At 38.7% G+C, this 23,740-nt stretch overlaps 1 protein-coding gene across 2 annotated transcripts in view; it reads right to left on the reverse strand.

Annotated features, from left to right (window-relative positions):
- uacab (uveal autoantigen with coiled-coil domains and ankyrin repeats b) overlaps window positions 1-23,740 on the reverse strand; it is a 53,679-nt gene that overhangs the window by 14,584 nt on the left and 15,355 nt on the right. Inside the window, exons 1-15 of one of the 2 annotated variants that reach the window (XM_057337572.1) lie at window positions 14,528-15,031; window positions 13,745-13,875; window positions 8,898-8,986; window positions 8,460-8,524; window positions 6,526-6,583; window positions 6,063-6,133; window positions 5,000-5,106; window positions 4,666-4,847; window positions 4,052-4,089; window positions 3,118-3,165; window positions 1,109-1,216; window positions 1,007-1,039; window positions 781-873; window positions 625-655; window positions 395-444 (exon numbers count right to left, since the gene is read on the reverse strand). In XM_057337572.1, the coding sequence (XP_057193555.1) occupies window positions 395-444; window positions 625-655; window positions 781-873; window positions 1,007-1,039; window positions 1,109-1,216; window positions 3,118-3,165; window positions 4,052-4,089; window positions 4,666-4,847; window positions 5,000-5,106; window positions 6,063-6,133; window positions 6,526-6,583; window positions 8,460-8,524; window positions 8,898-8,986; window positions 13,745-13,875; window positions 14,528-14,563 (1,140 nt within the window). In that variant the 5' untranslated portion in view covers window positions 14,564-15,031. Of the gene's footprint in view, window positions 1-394; window positions 445-624; window positions 656-780; window positions 874-1,006; window positions 1,040-1,108; window positions 1,217-3,117; window positions 3,166-4,051; window positions 4,090-4,665; window positions 4,848-4,999; window positions 5,107-6,062; window positions 6,134-6,525; window positions 6,584-8,459; window positions 8,525-8,897; window positions 8,987-13,744; window positions 13,876-14,527; window positions 15,032-23,740 lie in introns of those variants that run through there. The other variant, XM_057337562.1, reaches the window with a different exon arrangement.

Here is a 23,740-nt window from a genome sequence, read left to right on the forward strand (position 1 = left end):
CCGCCATAAATAATACTAAAAGTTTCCAAGAAAAAAAATTCTGTGTACATCCACACGTGGGCTAGCAATCGGATCCTCTTCGTTCTGTTTATGAATGTGACAAAATGACGCATAGACGAAAGACACCAAATAAGGATTTCCTGAGAAACACGACCAGACAAGGAAAATTACAAACCATTATTACAAGCTTTCCGTGATGAATCCAAGGGTAATGACACCGTTTTAAACGCCGTTCTTTCATGTACTTGCTCAATAATTGGTTTTAGTTCATTTTTAATCCAAAAAAAAAAAAAAACTTGCGGATTGCCACTTTAAGATGTTTGGTGAAGATGGGCCCAGTTATCCAGAGACTCACAAATCATACATATTTAAAGAGATTAAATTACAACTATACCTGAGCAGAATCCAAACTGTGCGACTGCCGAACAAGTAGATTTTCTTTTCCTACAGGTAAAAAATAAATGCACCCATATAAACATGTAGCCATACATATATAAAACATAACTTTTCTATAACCTTTTTTAGAACAACCTTACACTTATTATATGCAAGTACGTAAAATCAAGGGTCATAGGTAAACCCAAATTAATAGCAGACAAATTCATCTCGGAGAGATAAAATCACCTTTGATCACAGACTGGCCAGGATAATCCCCCTGTGAAACGGAAACATAACGATTTATTTATCATTTTATCAGAAACAACTTTAATCATAAATTGTTGGATGTGAAGTTAATGAGCAGCAGGGCTTGATGTGCGTGTTATAGATTAGACCACTAACCAAATGACTCCGCTGCTGGACTCTCACGGTCTCTGCGGCTCTAGTTCCTTCCTCTTTCTCTTTCACAGAAAGTAAAAGCTTCAGTTGTTCTCTCTGGTGGATAAAACAAGGATATAGATTCATAATCAACAACTAACAGTCAACCATTAAACAAACCAATCCATCAGTGCAATGATAGTTATGTGAAAAAAGATAAGACTAAGAAATAAAATGAGATTAAAATTACCTCTTTATTAATGCCCTCCACTGTTGACTTTTCCTGATAAACAGAAATACCAGGGTTACAAACAAATGTGAACCGTGTGTGTGTGTGTGCACGGGCACTTACCTGGCTTAGCTGCCGCTGAAGCGTGCTCACTTTATCGAGCAGTGTCCTCTGCTCCTGGTGAAACTTCTTTAGGGTCTCCTGCTGGCTCTCATTCTTTTTCTCCAGATCCTAGAAAACACACAGTCATATAGTGATGAAACATGCACACAGGCCATTTGCAGCATGGTCAAATTATATTTAATGTGCAAATATCTGGCTGCTCTTATTACGAAGTATTACAAAGTATCACAAAATCGAAAATGTAGTCATGATTTGCATAAAGTGTACTAACCTACCCTGCCCTGACAAGCTTTATCTAACATACAGTATGTTTATTGAAATTCTCTAATACGCAAGGTCAGCACGTTAAGTTTTTATTTGTCTGATCCGTTTAAGACAAAACAATTAAACAGATGAACATCATTACTGACTACAAACAGTTAGGAAGCCTCAGTCACGTGTAGACACCGGCTTGCACCGCAGTGCAGAGCCCTATTGTTTCTGTGTTCTTCTCCCTCTTTGATCGCTAATTTGAAGGCCTAAACATTCTCAAAAACTCACAATAACTTGCACACGCATCAGACGTGGCGAAAATTTACGTCTGATATGGGTTTCAAAATTAGGTGTGGCAAATGGCATCAAATGCCACCAAAATGCACCAAATTTGGTGGGCTGATAGAACACCCCGAATAATTAAGAAAAGTCTCTTGGGGCAAATCTCTAAACCCAACAGGAAGTCCGTTATTTTTGATTTCCTGTGCAATTTTGTAATTTGTTTCAATTTCCAGTCGTCGTACTTTAACGAACTCCTCCTAGAGTTTTAATCCGATCAACATCATCTTCGTGTCATTCTCATATTAAGGCCTTTGCGAAGCTAAATTGCGGAGATCATGACTTTTCGTGGGGGAACGTGACCCTGGAGGCCTGCCAAAGTTTGGCGTTTCGCCATGAACAGGAAGTTGTTGCAACTCATTCATTCAATGTCCAACAGGCCCCAGACTTCACACATTTGATAAAAGTCCTGGCCTGAAGATATCTACATGGTAATTTTCAGATACAGTTATAGCGCCACCTGCAGGAAACAGGAAGTGACATGTTTTAAACTGTGATTAACTCATAGAGATTTGAACAGATCAGCATCATATTTGAAGAGTACAGCCAGTATGATCTTCAGACCTTTGTGAAGATACATTGCAAGTTCCTGACTTTTCGATGAGGGGCGTGTCCGTGGCGGCCTGACAAAGTTTGATGTTTCGCCATGAAACAGGAAACTATAGTAACTCAGGTACACAATGTCTGACCAGCCCCAAACTTCACATGTTTGATAAGAGTCCTGGCCTGAACACATATCCATGTCACTGTTCACTCATAGCAATAGCGCCACCAGCTGGCAAAAGGGAATGTGACACATTTAAATAAATAATAAATCCTACTATAATTCGCCTGCATTAATTTTATTGCCTATGATTACACATATCCATGTCAGTGTTCACTTATGGCAATAGCGCCACCAGCTGGCAAAAGGGAATGTGACACATTTAAATAAATAACAGGAAATCTGGTACATGTAAATAAATTAAAGTCTTTCTATAATATATCTTCCTAGACCTTTGTGACGATACATTGCAAGTTCCAGACTTTTCATGAGGGGCGTGTCCATGGTGGCATGAAGTTTGATGTTTCGCCATGAAACAGGAAGCTATAGTAACTCAGGCACGCAATGTCCGACCGGCCTCACACTTCATATGTTTGATAAGAGTCCTGGCATGAACACATATCCACGTCAGTGTTCACTTATAGTAATAGCGCCACCAGCTGGCAATAGGAAATATGGCACGGAAAAATCTATAATGTAACTCCTTATATGCACGTTGCCCACCGTTCACTGTTCCTGAGGCCGACGGGTGGTGATGGCACAGGGTTGCGGTTGCACTTTTGCGCGAGGGCCCGATCATCGCTGCTTGCAGCTTTAATTAGTCATTATTTTTGACTAAATTACTGTAAATGAATAAACAGGGTAAAGAACTCACTTGTATACGATTAGAGTTTTCAGAGACCATTTCTGCTCCAGTCGATAACTGACAGCAAAGAAAAAAATACCATTAGATAAAATTACCTCCTGATAATGTTTAGAGTTTGTGTTTATAGCTAATTACAACAAGTGGTAAAGAAAATAATTGACCATACAATCAATCAACATTTTGGAACAAAACATTTAAGTCACAAATATTGTTGTTTTTTAAATATCATGCATGACACCCTGTCAACAATACTGTCAACTTACCCAAAACAATGGGTCTTATTCATAAAGCGCTTTTTTCTTTTAAAATGTACTTTAAAACATTGCCAGGTTATTATCATGCAGACATTTTTTACACTAGGTGGCAGTAGCACGTAAAAGTTTCAGCCCTGTAGGAGCTCACACAGCACAGTCAAGTAAGGGGCAGACCTGAGACGTGATAAGGAATTATATTAACCAGAATTACCTATTTATCTTTCGATTAATATGCTGAAAGCACAGTTAGTGGGATAAGAAACGGAGCTTTAAAATGACATTGCCCTCTCTGCTCACCAATCAGAAAATTTTTTTTGCTAGGTTTGTATAATTAAAATGAAAACCCATCACATTTGTATGATTTCAGCCTAACAGCACTGGACAGCTTCAGTGACTTTACAAAGAGAACATAACATAACATAACATAACATAACATAACATAACATAACATAACATAACATAACATAACCCTGCTTTTCTCTGTGTTGTATGTGTAAGGCCATACTGTATCAGTCCTTTGAGGCAGTAATAAAAATTCAGACACTTAATATACTCCTTGTAATTAATAATCCACACCAAAGGCTTTCCCTTTTAAGTAAATATGAACTTGTACCATTAAAAAGTGCAATGGAAGAACACATTTAATGAAAGTGTAATAATAAATAATAAAAACAAAGATGTTGTGTTACCTGTCTCCTTCTCTGTTCCTTCTTGGCAGCCTCTTTTGCTATGAATACAAATAAGTTTAATTATTATGAAGCTAAAGAATAAACATGTAGATGGAGGAATGAGGATTTTTTTTTTCTCAGGAGCAATGAATTAGCAGCTCTTCATGTTCAGGGCTTTGATCTCTAAACTCCTATTATATAAGGCTTGTCACTTCAAACATTCACATTTAATGCAAAATAAAACCCTTAGTTTAAAACACAACAACAAAAAGGAAAATAGTGTGGTGATTTATTATAAATCTCCTGTAGCTCAACAGATGCAGGGTTAACAACAGCAAGATAATGTGTATGATTCCCCGGGAATGCGCGTACTGATGAAATGTAAAGCCTGAACGCACCGTTAGATGATTTAGATAAAAGCATCTATGAAATGAAAATGCAGTGCTCATTATGGATTTTTATGGCATTTGAGACATAACACAAAAAATGCATGAAAGTCTGAGCAGTAATGCATGGAGACATTTATAAATCTTAATCCAGATTTTTTTTAAATCATTATTATTAAAATCATATTTGTTCTGTTATCCACAGATTATGTCATGCTGGCAAGAACATAATGGTTACTGGGGTCCTACCTTTTGTGGCACTGTCCAGGTAACTCTTTACAAGAGAGACCAGCTCCTGGTTTTTGCCAAGTCTTGCGTAGTGATAACTGTCATGGCTGAAACAGTCCATGGCGGTGACATCTGCACCGCTTTTCAACAAAACTTCCACAGCATCCTTACAACCATATTCGCAACCCAGAATCAATGCTGTCCTGTGCAAACATGAAGTACACGTTTCATTATGACAGGCAATGATGATACATTCAATAAAACATCCACAGTAAACTCTGAACTGTTAGACAATCTGCATTATAACACAAGCAAATAAAGACCAAATAGCGAGGAATATGAATGTGATATTCACTTATTCTGTTTGTCTCTGACTATAATGTCACTTCCTCGGTCAAGCAGCAGCTGACAGATGTGTGGATGACACATCTGGGTGGCAAGCACCAATGGGGTTCGACCATCCTACAAAACAGTATAACACACCACCAGTCTTAACTTGGGGCACACTACAGTCCACATGATGAATGAAACTATACTGTTTAAATGTTTTTAAGCATCTACTTATTTTTTTATTTACTGTATATTTTTCCACATCTTAGAACAGTAGAATAGTAAACTATGGAATAATACAGTTGTAACTATAGAAATTATGTTAAAATAATCAAATATTAAAATCAAAATGTTATTGACACTTTATGTTAGACCTAAAATGAACCAAATAAAAGAAAAAACTATGTTTTATTCCTCATAGTCACTTTTGCCTAAAATTTGCAAAATCATACTCTTGGCATTCTATCAGCCAGCTTCTTAAAGTCACCATGAATTGGAAGTTGCGATTGACTTCTTTTCCGTATCGTGACGTATATCCGAGTGAAAGGCTTCTGAAATTAGAAAAAAAGGAGGGCTGGCTTTATTTTGACCTTCCCTTTTTGATTGGTTTGTTGTAAGTTGGGCCTGGAGGGGAGGGCTAAAATGCCTGGCCATTGGACAGTGAGTATAGTCCTACCTCTTTATTGTAGCTTATGTCATGTGGTGAGGAGTTGTTGTTGAGAGGGGGAGAGGAGCTTCATGTTTTTGATTAAAGATTCCAAGAGCAAATGAATTTTGAAAAAATAATGGTGTGCGAGGATAAATCATTTATAATAATCACTGCAACACTGTGTAAAACACTTCAAATTTCCCTGTTTGATTTCATGGTGACTTTAAAGAGATTTCTTATTTGAAAATAAAATTATAGTTTTCTAATGGAAAAATACTTTTGTAGACTGTATATTGGCACACTAAAATTATATTTTAATTTCAAACAGTTAAACATGTACCTTTAGATTAAAAGATGCTAATGTGTATATAAATTAACATAAAATCAATACATAAAGTGTGAAAAATGAGAAAAATGTACTCTAATCAACTCAACTCACAAAGTCACTGGCATTGACTGATGCCCCACTATCACAGAGCAGCTTCACACTGGAGGAGCAGCCGGCCATAACTGAAGACAGACAAACCATCTTTTTTATAATAATTCCCATGTATCCGAATTAGATTCAACTGATATCACCTTTAAAAATAAATAAATAAAATCCTCCACTAGGTAAGTGCAAGAGCTTTAAATCTTACATGAAAGCCTTCTGAGGCAAAAGGAAAATTCCTCCCTGAACTAAATCTTATTGATTACGACTGCATCTGCCTCAAAGAATCCCACTCAAGCGTTCAAACATCATACACTCCACTTCATCATTACTCATTGGAGGAGGAAGTAAAAACCAAGAGAAGAGAAGGTAAAGCAATGAGAACACAAGAGGGAGAAAGTAGGAAACCAGAAAGTAAGGTTAAAAAATAGCAAACTGCAGTGTGTTCAACGGTGTAAAAGCTTTTGTTTACCAGCATCATGCAGAGCGGTTCTTCCCTGCAGGTCCACATTCCCCAATGGGCAGTTGTGCTGAAACACAAAACACTGTCACACACACATTCAGGACATTCACTGACCTCACAGCCAATAAGCTTCAAAAGGTCAGAGGACGGGAACGGGAATGTCATCAGGGATGACTGCTTTTGAACTGTTAAACAGATGAATAAAAAAGTGGACAACAGACCAAAACAACACAGATATGTGAAGTTCTGAAAAAATTTACTCCAACTAGAGTTTGAGAAGTGAAACTAGGTCAAGCAATGGAGTGTGTTGCTATGATACTGTCTCCGTTGTCTTCGTTCTCCGGTGCTCCTATTTCTAAAATCTCTTTCAGTCTCTTCATCTTCTCTCCGTCCTACTTTCTCGACCATCCTTTCTGCTTTTCCTCCCTTTCGCCCTGACATCCTAGTCACTATAAAAACCCCTTTTGCTCTAGCAACGGCCTCCAAAACCAGCATCAGGGTCACATGGTCATGTTGGCTAACTGCGTCCTGGGTAACTCTATCTGATGTGCTGCAGGAGCCAGGCTCAAATTGCACATGATGATGGCAGAGAAATATAGATGGCAGGTTACAGTGCGGGCAGCCTGTCAACACTGCAGACACCCAGAAAACGCTCTCATTCAGCAACTCACTCAATGCTATCTGCTCAGCGGTACAGTCAGGACATTAGCAGAGAATTGCGGCTGATTATGCATTATACGAGACAAGTGTTAGACGAAATATAATTTCAATGTCAACAGAAAATAGAAATAAAATTAAGCACTACTTTTGTCTATTAAATTCGATCCAATTATGCACTGAACTCTTTAGTTCAATTAATTAACAAGTAAATAAGTCACTGTGACAAAAACAGTGACTTTTCTTAAAGCAATCAACACAAGCAAGTGATAAGAACATCTCAATTATCTGAAGCACAAACAAAAGACGTATCCTCTCCTGAAATGTGTTTGTGGATTAATTCATATCCTCTCTGAAGTACAACGTCAGGTTCCCAAATATGCAGTTAATGGCAGATATTTACTTATCTTCATTTATTGTAGTTGTAGTAAAACAAGCCAGCAGCCGTGTAAACAATAAAATAAAAGAATATAAATAATAAAAAATCCAAATACATAACTTTTTTGAAAAAAAATATTGAATTATTATTAGGGCTGGGACGATATATCGAGTAATTTTTATGCTCAGATTCTCAATGGATTACGGTTAAACGCCGCCACATCCGAAAGCCAGAGGGCGCTCTCGAGTAGGCGTATTCGGACGCAACATTAGTATACGCATGTCCGAATCTCACGAGAAATTCTCCACCACCCAGATATTTCTCGCCTACTGTTTTATGAATACTGACGGATCGGACATACTACTCGTTCACCTACTACTTCTTGCCTACTATATAGCAAGGAAGTATGCCATTTCGAACGCAGCCGTAGTGATTTTAGATCGAGCGATACTTCCTACTGATCAAAGAGCCATAGTTCACGGAAGAGCTGTGCATAAAACAGAGTCGAAGCCTTTGCGATTTCAGAATCGACATAGACAGGTATAATTAGTGTGAATCGCGATATATATCATCACAGGCCTATTTATTATTGACCATGGCTCAAAACGGTAAGCTTGTAATAATAATGATTTCTAAGTTAAGCTGTTGGATTTCACAGGAGACGAAAAGTTTGGAGCAACATGCAATTTTATGCTTCAAACAGAGGCAAACGTTAGGACTTGCAGTTTTAAATTTATCTCACCTAACTGTCCTCAAAAAATCCATTCCACAGAAATCAGATTTTTTTTGCCCACATCGATGCAACACAACAACACCAGAGTAACAATTTTCTGGCTTTTACAGAAAAAGCACATGGACAACAAAAACAAAGGTTTCTTTCTAACCTCTCTTTAAAACGAAGTTTTACCTGGAGTAGTTTCTGCACACAGAGTGACTGTCCATTTCTGGCTGCCAGGTGTAAGGCATTTTTCCCTACAGGAACACAAATCAGTGACAGTTATTGGAGGAAAAGTGGACCGATCTAGATGTTTTTGAGAGTGGGACTATAAGATAAAGAGTCTTAACACTATTCACCCACACAGTACCACTTGACGTAATTCAAGCTGGGAGTCCATTAGGTTAATGGTCAGGAGAACTGTGGTTCATGGCTTTAAAGGTTTGTCAATACACACAAATTCTGACCTTAGTAGTAAATTGCAACTAAGCTTTTATCCAAAGCAACTTCAAACGATATACATTTTATCACTTGGTGTATCCAAAAAATCCAACCCACGACTTTAACAATGTCAGCACTATGCTTCACCGGTTGAGCTACAGGAACGCTCACGTAGAGCAGAATTCTTACCTGTGGCATCCGTGGCTGTGACATCCACACCGTGATTAAGAATGAGATTAAGGCAGTCGAGGTGTCCTCTGGTTGCAGCAAGATGGAACCTACAAGGAGAAAAAACACAGGTGAATGAAAGTTTAAAGTTGTGGTATGATGAAAACTATGCCTGCTTTGGAGAACAAAAACACTATTGAGAGAAATTCAACTCATGATAAACTCATCAAATTTCATTACTTATGCATACTGCAAACACCACACATTGCATAACCATACTTCCGGCCATTCTGGTACTGTTGTTCAGGTGTCAGTATTTACAATTGCTTTGGAAGCACTGCAATGTTCAAATGAACCCATTTGCATGAAACTCCATGAAAAGAGTGAGAATGCACATTTATCCTTGGAGACGGTGTGAATGATGAGCAGAAGTTCATCCGTGTCTGGGAAACATTTAAGACGGTGTTGATGGCGAGGAGACAAACATGTAGAGGCTTAAACTGGGGCTCAATGTGTGGGGATGTGGATTAGTGACACACATGATTTAAAACAACCCCCACTAAGTGATGGATGGATAAACCAAACACTAGTCTGGAGACACAAGTTGTTGTTATTGTTAGGATTTACAGTGAGAAAACACAGCCCCCCCATTTCCGAAAGTCCAGTGTGAGATACATTCTGAAACTTTTTTCATTTATACAACAGTTATAGCTGTAGAACAGCCATTTCATAACCTATCAAAAACGCATTGTTGCACTACTTTAAATGACCCTACGTGGACAAGATTCTTTCAAAGCAAAACGCAATTCAGAGAAAACTAAAGGGAGCCACAGCTCATTGCTTTAGCAAGCAATTTCCTCCTAACATCAGAGCATGATAACATTTTTTTAGATATAGCGATACAAAAAACACACGGTGGATGTTATAATAGTAAATAACCCCTGGTGATTAGGAGACTGAAAGGCTCAGATGGTCATGAAGACCCAGACATGTCATTCTAGCTTGGCTCCAACTCCTTGACTGACTCGCATATCTGCGGCTCCAAGATACATTATGTATTTTTAGAGGGGGGATGGAGAGGTTTTAAATTGAAAACAAAAAATCTGCATGCTGTATGTACAGGTCTTCCACCACATCACAATCGCAAAATTTCTTTGAACATCCGATAAGTGTGGAATACGTTAGCAATGTAAATACTTTCTGTGCTTGAGGCTATTTAAATGCCAGTGAGTCTGAGCAAATCTAAAAAGTCTTGTGTGCCCAAATGTATAACCCACCAAGTGGGTGTGTTGATGTATTAGGAAGGAAGAAGGTTACAGAGCAGAAAGGCTTCAAGGTTTCCTGCGAGTGAACCATCTATCAGCAAGTACCCTCAGGAAAGTGTACCACAACTACTGGAGTGCACCATAAAAGCCCTGTGGCCAGCCCTGCCTGTGAGCTATTCTGACTGGTGGGAGAAATAACAGGCCAGAGAAGTAGTCTACATGTGGGGTCTGGCTAAATATGAACAGGATTTCCACAAATCCAGTCAACATGTGCTTTTGTGTGTTCGTCTACAGACTTGAGTCTGCACAGAAAGGCCACAAACGCTTGTGTTCGGGTCATTTGGCAGCCATTAGTGCGTTTCATATATCAGGGTGGTGTTTATTAATTGAGCTCTGTTACACTATGACACCAACTGGGCGACTCTGACGGCGGTGAATGCACTTGATTTAGTCCTGAGAAATTCTAGCACCTTATTACAACTCAAGCCTTTACCCTGCCGGCTGGAGAAGAAGAATCTCACACGATGACAAAAATACCCAAAGGGGAATCTTGTGTACTCAAACGGGCAATGAAACAAAGCTGTGGTTAAATCAGGCAGAATTGTGTCCATCTATGCCCTACATACACACAAGTCACAGCAGTAAAAACGCAAGGGATGGATGGAGGATAACTTTGGGGATAAAGCGGAAAAGACCATTGAAGCCACCAGTGTTGAAGTCTACTGTGTGACCATGTAATAAAACATCACTATAATAAGTGATATAATAAGTTTTAAAGATTCACCTCTGACCCCTAAAATGATTTCGGCGGTGTTCAGGCCAATATAAAAAAGGCCTCAGCTAAGGCTTCCTGGAATGTGAGGTTTTAAAATAAGTCTAAGTAGCAGTTAACATCTTCGAGGAAAAACTCCCAGCTACTAAATTTAGTCATCGTAGACAAACAATCATTCAGAAGATCCACTTCCGGACTGTTCCGGATTCTTCTGGTTTGCTGCGTTTAGAAAACATGTTGTAGCCACAACCACTTGACTAAATTCATCCGAGACTGGACACAAACACAAGACGAGAAGTAAAACTTCTGTATCAAAATCTCTCAAATGCATCAAAACAGCCCTCATCCTGAAACCTGAAGCAACCAGTCTGCTATACAAAGCTTTGTGTTATAGTGAATGAAATAATGTGTGCACTTGGGAGCCTGAAGCCTTAACTGACAAATTTGCAGGTAAGAGATTAATGTCTGAAAACTTCCTGTTAGTACAGTCATGTGAAAAAGGACCTAAAATGTTTCATTTTTGACATTTAAACAAATATGTAATGAAACGTGTACATAATAATCAATTCATTTAATCTATTATATGACATGAAATTAACATTATTAAATTATTTTCACAACTAAAAGGGTCATATGGTGCGAATACATGTTTTTCTGTGTCTTTGGTGTGTTATAAGATGCCCATGCACGTATTAGACACGTAATATTGCAAAAATTAAAGTGTCAGAACAAAAGATGCATTCTATATAAAAGTGAACGCTCACCCAGACCTGCCTGAAACGCCTCGTGTAACCACACCCCCACAAATCTACGTCAGTTCGTGGTATGATGTAACTAAGACCGCCCAAATGTATACGCAAGTAAGGTGGGTGTACCTGTCAGTACAATCGCTTTGGAACCTAATGTTGCAAATATGTTAAGCAGCGTTACATTTCCGTCACACGCTTGCAGTATTTGACGAATCACTACGCACTGGTTAACTGGCCAATCATAGCACACCTCGCTTTTCAGAGCCATGAGCTTTGTAAACAAATCTGTGCGTTTCAGAGAGGCGGGGCAAAGAGGAGATACAAACATGCACGGTATGTGGAAAATACAGTGTTTTTGAACCTTAAATCATGCATACACATTGCATTACATCTAAAACAAATGATAATATTCCTTTTAACCGTGTCATATGACCCCTTTAAAGTCAATAGGAAAAGAGTGACCCCTACAGGTCATCAGGCTAAGATGTAAAGATCTATGAATTCTTCATATTGAAGTGTGCTTATACTTTTTTCCACATGACTGTACATTATTTTTGACAATACAGTTTTAATTATAAATAATTTTTATAATAATAATAATAATAATAATACGGTGTTTGTGTGCATATTTACAAAAGAGATTATCTGTTTATACATACAAACATCAACTTCATTCAGTATCAGGAGGAGCAATGGAAGACCATGTATATTTACATTTTGGAGAATGCCAAGCCTGGTGGTGCTGCAGTTTGGTAGCTTTTGCTTAGTTTATAATTGTATAAGCTAGACTAGCCTCTGTTCTGTTTATTTATTTATTTGATTCTTGTAAATAGATACTTAAAGGGATAGTTCAACCAAAAATCAACTTTGTGTGATTTTTTTACTCACCCACATGACGTTAAACATGTTTAAAGAACTTCTGGCATCTTCGGAGCTCAAATAAAGATATTTAGGTGACATCCGAGAGCTTTCGAGGCCTCCTCATTGAAACCATGGTGTAAGTTTTTGCCAAGGTCCAGAAAAGTACTAAAGACATTGTTAAATTGGTCCATCCGCGCATAGTGGCTCAGTTGAATTTTTTGAAGCGACGAGAATGCTTTATGTGCGAAAAATAAACCAAAATACCGACTTTAATCGATATATTATCCTCTGTCTTGTCAGTGTATGGCGCGCGTTCACGAGAGCACTTCTTCGTCTTCTGCATGTAAACACAGAGTTGCGCTTCCGCGTTGTGAGTCAGAGCGCCGGCATCCAATAGGGGCAAGCCCCATGTCGAAGAAGAAGACGAAGAAGAAGTGCTCTCGTGAATGCGCGCCATACACTGACAAGACAGAGGAGAATATATCGATTAAAGTCAGTATTTTGTTTTGTTTTTTGGTTTGAAAAAAATTCAACTGAGCCACTATGCGCGTATGGACCAATTTAACTATGTACTTTTCTGGACTTTGGCAAAAACTGAAACCATGATGTCTTTGAGGAGGCCTGGAAATCTCTCGGATGTCACCTAAATATCTCTATTTGTGCTCAAAGACGCCGGAAGTTCTCTAGACATGTTTAACGTCATGTGGGTGAGAAGAAAAAAAAAATCACACAAAGTTGATTTTTGGATGAACTTCCACTTTAATTGCTAGTAACTTTATGATAAAAGGAAGTACATTAATAAAACAACTGCAACCAAAACTTATTGTATTAGAAATAAAGAATTATAAAAGTATTTCTATGTTGAGAGTTATTTGTTTACACTGCAATAAAATAATAGTAAATAGCATGGCCAAAAAGAACAAACAACAAATATAACAATAATTATAAAATAATAAATAACATGTTGGCAAAAATAACCCAACAAATTGGTTACATCATAACCCAACAGTTGGGTTGAACTTGTAACCCAATATATTGGGTTAAAATAACCCAACAATGGGTCCATGCAATAGTAACCCAGCATTGGGTTATTTGTTGGGCCAATTTTAACCCAACTGTTTTTAGTGAGTATTTTTCTGGTGAACTGTCCCTTTAATGAAGAATGTTTTTTTAAATGAAATTGTAACACTTCACTGTGTGTGTGTAAGATGGAGAACGTACGCAGAACGCCCCTCTACATCAAGTTTGGTAGGGATGATGCCCTTCTTGCCAAGCACTGCTGCGACCTTGTCCACCTCCCTCCTCTCCACTGCCTTCATCAGCCGGTCATCATACTTATTCCAGTCTGTGTTCTAAAAGAAATAGACAGGTAAAGATCGTCACACCCAACACTCATAGCATTTACAGACAGCAGCATTCTATAGACAGATGGACACACCCAGCATTCATAACATCAACATACATACACACACACACATACTCATACTCATTGTGTTTGGCTATGCTGGTGAGCAGGGTGGTGGTGATTCAAAGCATTATTAGTTGAATGAAGTAATATGAACACCGTTAAGCCAAATAGCATGTATTCAAATATTCAACAAGAATGAATGGCTTAAAGTCAGTGTTATACTAACTAAATCTAAAGAGCATTTGATAAAATTCATAGATATCTCCACTATGATGTACTTTTTCATAAAAAACCTAGATAAACTTTGACACAAAAACTAGGCATCAACAAAAGCAAAACAGAGTGCTTTAAAGCTGACAATATGAGTTCACCCAAGCTGTTGAAAGACCTTCAAGCTCCAAAAATCTCAGACAAAAGTTAAATCTCTAGAAGAATTCAACAACATTCTTGCATTCTTGGAGAAAGCCATAAGTCACTCTCCCCAACAGAGCAAGTTCAAAACACACACACACACAGTCTCTTTCCCTCCAGCTTTTGCAAGACAAAAACATCTCAAAGTAGAGCAAAGTTCAACAGGAGAATCTCTTGATACCTACAAAGTACATGGAGGTGCATTTGAGCCATCGACTCATCTTGGTGGTCCTCTTGCAGCGGTCTGGAGACGTACAAAAATAAGTTCTTTTTGCCTATCCAACAAAACGAACACTCAGCCAGCAAGTGCGAGAGAGTCTGAGTGTGGTCTTCAGTGGAGTCCCCCTCTCCAGCAGGCAGCCTGCACCTTACAGGGGGACAAGAAACCCACAGTCTCTCCTCAAGGCTTCATCACGGAATGGGATGCACGCAAACACGCAAGGAGAGCCGCTGTAACTCAGGGACCAGCCCCGGGACAGCAGCTCCGCCTCTGAGGGAAGAGTCTTTCTCTTCCCCTCTCTGTCCTCCGTTCAAAGAGAAACCAATCCGCCTCGGTCTTCTCAAACTAAGCAGCTCTCTTTTTCTGCCTCTAGCTGCTTTGCTCCTCTATGAAAAATGGCAAGGTCGTCCAACCTCTGGCTGTAAATATGTGAGCCAGTCCAGGTCTAAAATATCCCTGTAAACAGCACGCAGACAAGCAGCTCAGCCTGGTTACCTCTTTATTTTTTGACCTTTCTCCAATGACTGATTGGGGTAGAACTGCTAATAATATCCCATCCTAGCATATTTGCTCCGTGAGTAACCGTTACGCTGACACCCGTAAGCGCGAGGAGAAAAACAAGGCCAGCCAAATGAGAGGAACGTCAGCGCAGTCTGACCCCCACCCCAGCGACACCCGCAAATAAAACTTGAAACAGTAATCTCTGCGAGATTAAAGTCTCCAGACCAGGTCTGGGCCGACGGTCTGAGGAGGCGCTTTTAGTCACAGCATATGTCTTCTCACCAGGAGGGGTCAGAGCCCATGGAAGCACTCCACCGTGGTGAGATTAGGTTACGGCTTTTACGTACAACCGTCTGGAGTATGGGCTGCGCGGAACGTCATTTACAATCACCCCTCACCACCGTCTCAGCATCTTGAAGATAAACGCATAAAGTGTTTTTCTAAAAGGAAGACGTCAGTTTTTAATATGGTAGGTGAGAGGTCTGAAGGGGATCAAAAGACAGCAGGGACGCATTAGATTTTCACATCAGCGACAGTGGGGGAGTTCAGTTACCCCTTAATATGCCCCCACCGCAGTCTGTGGCATTGTTGATGCACCAGCATACATTTGAGAATACCCACACTTATAACATGTCATATGAGGGGGTGTATGCAGGGAATGCACTCTCCAACGTGCTATATCCCATAGAAACAAAGAAGCTGAAATGGACACATATAGGATCTACTTCCTAAAAAAAAGCACAATATTGTGTGCATGTGTAAGGCTATTTCTGTTTATTGTTTTATCTTTAACAGAGGACATTAAATTACAACTGGGAGGTGTTTATAGACCATTCACTCAGTAACATCTTTTTAACATCACACACTATTTAATAGTTAAATTTTTTTAATTATAAAATGGTTTGTAACATTGTAGAGATCCAACGGGATTATATCAGAATTTGTACACTTTCTAATGTGAAACTGTAAATGCAGAAGTGGGGATGGCGCTTACCAGATCATTTCTATGTGGCTGTTAGGGGTTATATGCTTTGGATTTTAGTGCTGGCTGGTAAGCATAGCTCTAATGGTGTGTTCACACCAAATGCGAAGCATCTAGAGGTGTAACGGTTCAAATTACTCCCGATTCGGTTTGTGTCACGGTTTTAAGGTCACGGTTTCGGATCGGCTCGGTTCGGTTTGTGCTATGTTCAGGGAAAAGGGACTACTGACAAATAAAAATAAGAACAAATAATCAAGAGCTACAAGTAACAGCACCAATAAAACAACAGAGCAAAGCAGAAAATAAAAAAAGATACTGTATAATATACCTTTTAAGGTAGAAATGGATTAAAGTAATCAAATAAAACATAACATTGCATATGTACACGTTAAATAAAGATGAATCATATATGAAGTTACAGAAGCTATTGAGTCACAAGCAGTGAGTGATTTCCTTGACTTTTAACAGACAGCAGGAATATGCTGCTGTCGCTTTAAGAGGAATGAAACAGATCCAGTACACTGATACTGTACACATGCGTTGTTTTTTGTCTGTTTCGTCCATTCACTTAAGGTATAATCTACTATGTTTGTTAAGATCCTCGACAAGAGGGGCATGTTGACCTACTTCGTGTGTGAAATTGTCCGTTTAAGCGCTTCAAAGACAACTCAATATTTGCGGCATGTCTGAGACTCAGCTGTCCTAGTGCGCGCTTCGGATCTTCTCACATTGCGCAAGCGAGTTTTCTTCTGCATCATCTTGCACTTAAATGTTTAAATTGGCAAGGCTTGAATGAGTGTAGTTTAAACAGCAACATGTGCTGTTCAGGTCTCACCTGCACTAGAGCGCTCACAACACCCGGGTGATGAAAGCAGAAATGACTGTACAGCATACGTCAATCCTATTGAATTTTGTCTATGTTATATGATTTGCTGTAGGTATTAAATGTGTATCCATCGACAAACATACATTAGCTGAACTTTGTCTGTTTTACGCATTATCATTTTTAACGAACCACATTATAAATGCTCGTCAGATTTAAGATGAGCCACGGTACAACGAACCGTTGGAGAACCGTGCGTTTCAATGTTTTACCGAGAACTGTTACACCACTAGAAGCGTCGCATTCCTCGGTCTTTATTACTCGCGGGATTAGTTCATTACATTCGTGCGAGTGACACAAAAAAAAGACAGTGTCTTCACGTGTCCAGACGTGTCAAACAGTAGGTGTCAATAAGCTTCTCACACGAATTTCTCAACGTCAACAGAGTCTAACCGCCACCCCAACGACACCAGCAAATAAAACTTTGCTGCGAACGCATCACTTTCTGCAAGTTCACATCTAATCGTGTCTCTGCACAAATCGCTTAATTTGCGTTTGGTGTGAACACAGCATAAGTAAGAAAAAAGTATCAGCCCAACCATAAAATACCTCATCTAGGTCGAAAAATTTAACAAAATTGTTAGATCCTTTTTAGTATTTGCATCTATTAGTTACAAATAAAAACTTAAAGGGTCATATGGCGCGAACACGTGTTTTTCTGTGTCTTTGGTGTGTTATAAATTGCCCATGCATGTATTAGAGATTAAAAAATGAAACAGTAGGAACAAAAGATGCATTCTATGTAAAAGCAAATGCTCACCCAGACCTGCCTGAAACACCTCGTGTAACCACACCCCCACAAATCAACACCGCCCATATGTATACGCAAGTAAGTACTGTCAGTACAATTGCTTTGGAACCTGATGTTCCAAATATGGTAAGAGGCGTTACATTTCAATCACACGCTTGCAGTATTCGACCAATCACTACGCACAGGTTAACTGGCCAATCATAGCACACCTCGCTTTTCAGAGCCATGAGCTTTGTAAAAAATCAGCGCGTTTCAGAGAGGCGGGGCAAAGAGGAGATACAAACGTTTTTGAACCTTAAATCGTGTATACACATTGCATTACATCTAAAACAAACGATAATATTTGTTTTAGCCATGTCATATGACCCCTTTAAGACTATCAGTCATCTGAATTTGGGTATGTAATTATACAGAAAGCAACTTACACTTGTTTTATGGAATGTGGGAACAGGTCTGTTTGTTTTGTTTAACAGGGTGTGTTTGTGGTCGTGATTTAGAGCGCACCTATGACATCTACACGAACATGCAATGTTTTCTGTGAAGGGTTTTCATGTGCAGCAGGTAAAAGTAATGATGGCTGATGGGGTATAAAGTGATAAGCTCGCTGATCAGACAATGTATCTAGGTTAGATCTTGGCTGCCGGGCAGTCTGGGTGACTATGTGCTATAACTCATGTCAACACCTTGTAAAAATGAAACCCTACCCCCATCCCATTTCTCAGCTCCCTCCCTCCCACCCCACACACAAAAAAGTCTTGCCTGGCAACAGCAAACTAATGGCAACGCATAGGCCAATAAATCTCAACATATGGAAGCCAGCTACAGATAGAAGAGTCCAACTATATTAAGATAACACAGTGAGAGAGCTTTGGGTAAAGGCAAGATGGTATTTTGGGTGTGACAATAAGAGAAATCAAGAACGTTTCTGTGCTGAAACAGTTTTCCAAACTTCGACTACCAGCTCAAGGCCACGTTGACAGCAATCAATTACTAACAACATAAAATGCAAGACCAAATCTCTCCAATCCCTAGCAGTTCACTCAAAAGGCCTGATTCACTCTATTTACTACATTTACAGTATATGTGCTTTACAGATTGCTTCCAATATTTTTCCATTCTTCACACAGAAAATCTTTATTCCACCTGAGCAGCGACATGCCATCCACACATCAACAGGTCTGATTTAGTACCACAGCAGACGAATGAGTAGCTGCTGAGATTCAGCAGAGAGCTGTCATGCTTGATTTAGAAAGATCCGGAGGCATACGTAACCTTCTGATGCAACAGAGGGTGGGATGTGCTGACAGTGGGGGATATAAACAGAGGAGAAAGATATTCTTGGAGTTCAAGCAGGATATCATCTCACAGCTAGAGTTGACACCTAAAAACAATGCTAATTTTTATACAACAATAAATGATCTTGGGTCACATTTTTTTGTAGTGCTGAAAATGACAAATTTTAACTTGTCTGAGTATTATTGCTTACATTCATTAACCATTTCAGAAACTCTTTTCATGAAAAATACCTTTATGTCACACAAATGATTAAAAGTCAATTCATCACAGCAAAGCTCTCTCCTGTGTAAAACATTTCACCTAAGTGAACTTGTCAATCTATATTCATGTTTACATACTATAACATTTTTTGCTATTGTAAAGGGCCGTTCACACTATGGACGATAACTAGAACTATAAAATTAAAAACTAACCTATAAAAACCATTCTTAATTTAGAAGAATAGCGGGGTTAACATCACAACCATAATGGTAAATATTAGGGCTGTGTATTGGCAAGTGCCTCCAGATACGATACATAGCACGATAGATGGGGTCACGATACAATATATTGCTATGTATTTTGATACGATACACATTTGCGATATATTGCAATACTTTAAATAGAAAATGTAAAAAGTAGAGCTAGAAATACAACATGCTGTGCCAAAACCTGGGGGTTTTCTATAATACAACAAATACAACAAAACCTGGGGTTTTCTGTAAGGATAAGTGTAAAAACATCTCTTACCTCTGCAGAGTGGCCATGATGTGCGATGCATGGACCTTTAGATCAGACTCGAGGTTTGGGTTCTCAAACTGTGGATTGCGCCCCTCAAGTGGGTAGCACAGGGGAATAAGGTGGCTCATGCAAGTCATTTGGCTGTTGTGGTGCATTACAGTTAAAACAATGAACATGGGCAGTATAAAACCTCTGGTTCATCCGTGCTGTAAATGCGCTGGTGTCACATCCGTGAAAGCACAATAAATGTCATTGTTACTTTTCTTAATAAACTTTTTGTCTAATGCACTGCAGTAGCCAAGTGACTTGTGTCATGACTTGCGAAGCCTACAAACAGCATTACTTTATATAACTCATTACTTCATTAATTATTTTGAAAACCAAAGCACACCCGCACATCAGCTCTGAGAGCTTGAAGCGTTCTTATATTTTTGCCATGCTCGCTTCCACTTACTTTTGGCCATATGTACAGTATATGACATGATTTAAAAAAATATATATCAATAGTAGAGGTATCACCATCGATACTCCATCGAAAAAAGAAATATTGCTATAGTTACATGTATCGATATTTTTGCACAGCCCTAGTAAATATAGAGAACGATTTTGTTGGGATCACTTTCAGAATGATTTGTTCCAGCTAATGAACGATAAAATACAGGGTTTTTCCTGCATAGAGAAATTGGAGGAGACCGCCTCCGTCAAATGCCGTGCCGCCTCAGACTCTCGCCAAAATTATGTCGGGTGTCTTCTATGGGATTCCTTTTGTGCCAATAAAAATGCATGCAAACTTTTAAAAAACGAACAAAAATATACAATGAGAAAGAAAAAAAACACTTTGATAATGAAAACAATAAACTCAATTGCAAGAATGTGACATGATTTTCAAATAAACTGCTATTTTTCTTAACATTCTAAGTTTCGTTTTTGCAACTAATAAGTTTTGAATTCGCTGCTAGATTTTTCATTTGCGCTTTCAGAGTTTTCGTTTACGCTTCTCAATTTTTTATTCGCCTTTCTGGCACAGATCTCACGTTTAGGCAGGATTTATGGCTGCTTTACGCTGATTGGCTAGTGAGTTTTTGATTGATAGCTCCCTGACAAGGAAGTCGATACTGAAGACAGTACAGTGCAAAGAATCTTAGAGAACGATCTGCACTAAAAGTCACTAAAAGTTTTATTCCTGTACAGTAGCAATTCTGTCTTTACTAAGCGTGTTCATTGTGTGCTTTATATTTTTTGTCAGGTATTATTTTATAGACTATTAAGATTATTTTCTTAAAAAGGAGCGAACAACTTGCATTATAACATCTAATAAAGACACGTTACAGATTATTGGGAGATTATATAAAATATAATAGTGAGATTCGACTTCAAAAGGTTGTAGTAAAGAAAAGAGAACAGAAAGAGAACAGAAAAATACGGATTAAAAAAATCAAATTAAATAATCCATGCTTTTATACGCTCATAAACGTATTTAAAATAACGTAATACAAACTCGCATTTTGTACTGTATGTAAACAGGCAGCAGTGCTGTGCGCGCTGTGTCACTATGAAAGCACATGTGGGCGCGAGCTGCGCACGGGACGCTCCGTTCATCCTGTATATAACAGGCAAGAAATCATATTAAACAATTTGTGCACGCGCGCATAACATCTAACGAATGTTTAAATAAATACTTTTAGCCAAACTAAATGTTGTGGTGTAACGTATTATGACTATCAACGAATACTTAACAAACGAATTACATAAAACGAAAGTGAAACTAAACATTAACTCGGATGCATCAACAGTGCCAACCTAAATGAGATTTAGAGCTCGTCTTTTAGTGCAAACTCTTTCTCAGCTTCACGTCCGCCCTCCGCTATACCCGTTTTCGCTTCACATATGAGCTGTGAATGGGTCTCACAAAGAAATACGTCATCAACTAGAATTTATCGTTTATATCGCGGGAAGACTAATTCCTATCGTGTGGGGAATTTCTACCGGTATATCGCATATAATATATATATATATAATATCGCCCATCCCTAGCCCACACGTGAGATTTGTGCCAGAAAGGCGAACGAAAACTTGAGAAGCGTAAACGAAAACTCGGAAAGCGCAAATGAAAAATCTAGCAGCGAATTCAAAACTATTATTTGCAAAAACGAAACTTAGAAAATTAGCAGTTTATAAAAAGAAAAATAGCAGTTTATTTGAAAATCATGTCACATTCTTGCAATTGAGTTTATTGTTTTCATTATCAAAGTGTTTTTTTCTTTCTCATTGTATATTTTTGTTCGTTTTTTTAAAAGTTTGCGTTCATTTTTATTGACACAAAATGAATCCTATAGTCTTCACAAGAAATGCTGCGTGCATTTAACAGACTGTAATTTGTAACTGCTGTTGCGGCATTAAGCACACTGAGGTGCTAAAAAGAGTTGCAAAACAAGAGCTAGTTGTGTCTCACGGCTGTTTGTTTTGCATCCAAGTATGTATAATTTCTTGAAATTTCTTAAATTAACATGACGTCCATGTCTTCAGCTGTGCAGTTCGATCATTGAATCAGCGTATACGAGTTCGCCAGTATGAACGCAAAATGCGTTTAGAACGACTCGCACACGAATGACTCATTTGAACCGATTCATTAAAACTATTGAACTTTTCAGTCACTAGCGAATATAAGAGATCATTGAATCATTTAAAGTGAACCACAGAGAATGAAAGATGTGAATGAGCTTTGCTCATTTAGTAAGACTGGTTAATTTAGTTGTCTATTGTGGGCTAACTTAATAATTGTAATTTTCATCTAATTTTATTAGAACTTTTAATATGTCAAAGTCACTTTGTTTAAGCCACTTAAAGGTACGGTAGTACGTGTGTGTACAAGATCAGGATGGCACCACCTCCGCCTCATTTTGAGCCAGGAAAAACCCTGAAAACATACTGTTAAACAGTCTCCGGCGGACCTCTAATGTTTGGCTATCAATGAGTGTGTTACAGGTTTTATTTCTAAATTAAAGAATGAAAAATTTTGAAAATACAGTAAACATTTATAAGACATATCAGCGTGAGGTAAAGCGTCATCTCTGCCCTGCCGCATTTCTGTCTGTCAGTGTCTGACGTTAAAGTCTCTTATGCTCGTCTGACTTGTCTGTCTGATAGTAGTCATCTCGCCTGGCACCTGAACTGACATTTGTCCAAATATTCTGGTACGGAGCAGGGCGAGCTTTTCTATTCCATTATTATGAATTTGAGTGCACGTTCACGTAGTGCTCACGGTGCAGAGAAATGCTTGCTTTGCTCCGCGAGCACCACGCGAGCTCAGCTTCCATGGAAATGGATTTAAATCGCTCACCGCTTCTGCTTCGAGAAAGGCCGCGAATACAACACTAGAACCCATTATAAACAAATAATCTGTGCCCACTGGATGCAGCACGAAGAGAGTACGAACAAACGGCTTGTTTTTTTGTTGTTGTTGCTTTTTCCACGTCGCACGTGGGTGCGGTGTAAGTGTAAGATGATAACAAATCAAATTTCTAGTAGATTTGTATGCAGCTTGGCACTGCACATTTTGCACTTGACAGTTTTTTTGGCAAGTTTATCAAAGTGAAACCAGACATCACTGTGCGCCTTCAATACGCCCTTCTGTGCTCCGGACTTGACTCTGGACCGCAAGCTCTCGCAACGCAACCAATCAAATCTCTGGGTACCGCCCGAACTGCCAGCATAACCAATCAGAAAGAAAGAAAATAATTTTATTTGAAATGTATTTATAGACCCAAACGATCATGGTTTTCATCATCGAACATCACAGTCGAGAACGAAAAAATAGTTATAGTTACAGTTAGCGTTAATGTTATTTGTATAATATAAAGACTGCTTAAAGGGATAGTTCACCCTAAAATTTCAATTCTGTCACCATTTACTCACCCTTAAGTTGTTCCAAACCTGTATTCAAGATATTTGGAAGAATCTTAAAAATTTTCAGTTCTGGGACATCATTAGTTAACATAGAAGAAAAATGTTTGTATATTTTTTTGTTTTGTTGAACACAAAAGAA

The sequence above is a fragment of the Triplophysa rosa genome, linkage group LG1 (genome assembly GCF_024868665.1).
Source record: "Triplophysa rosa linkage group LG1, Trosa_1v2, whole genome shotgun sequence".
Taxonomy (NCBI): Eukaryota; Metazoa; Chordata; class Actinopteri; order Cypriniformes; family Nemacheilidae; genus Triplophysa; species Triplophysa rosa.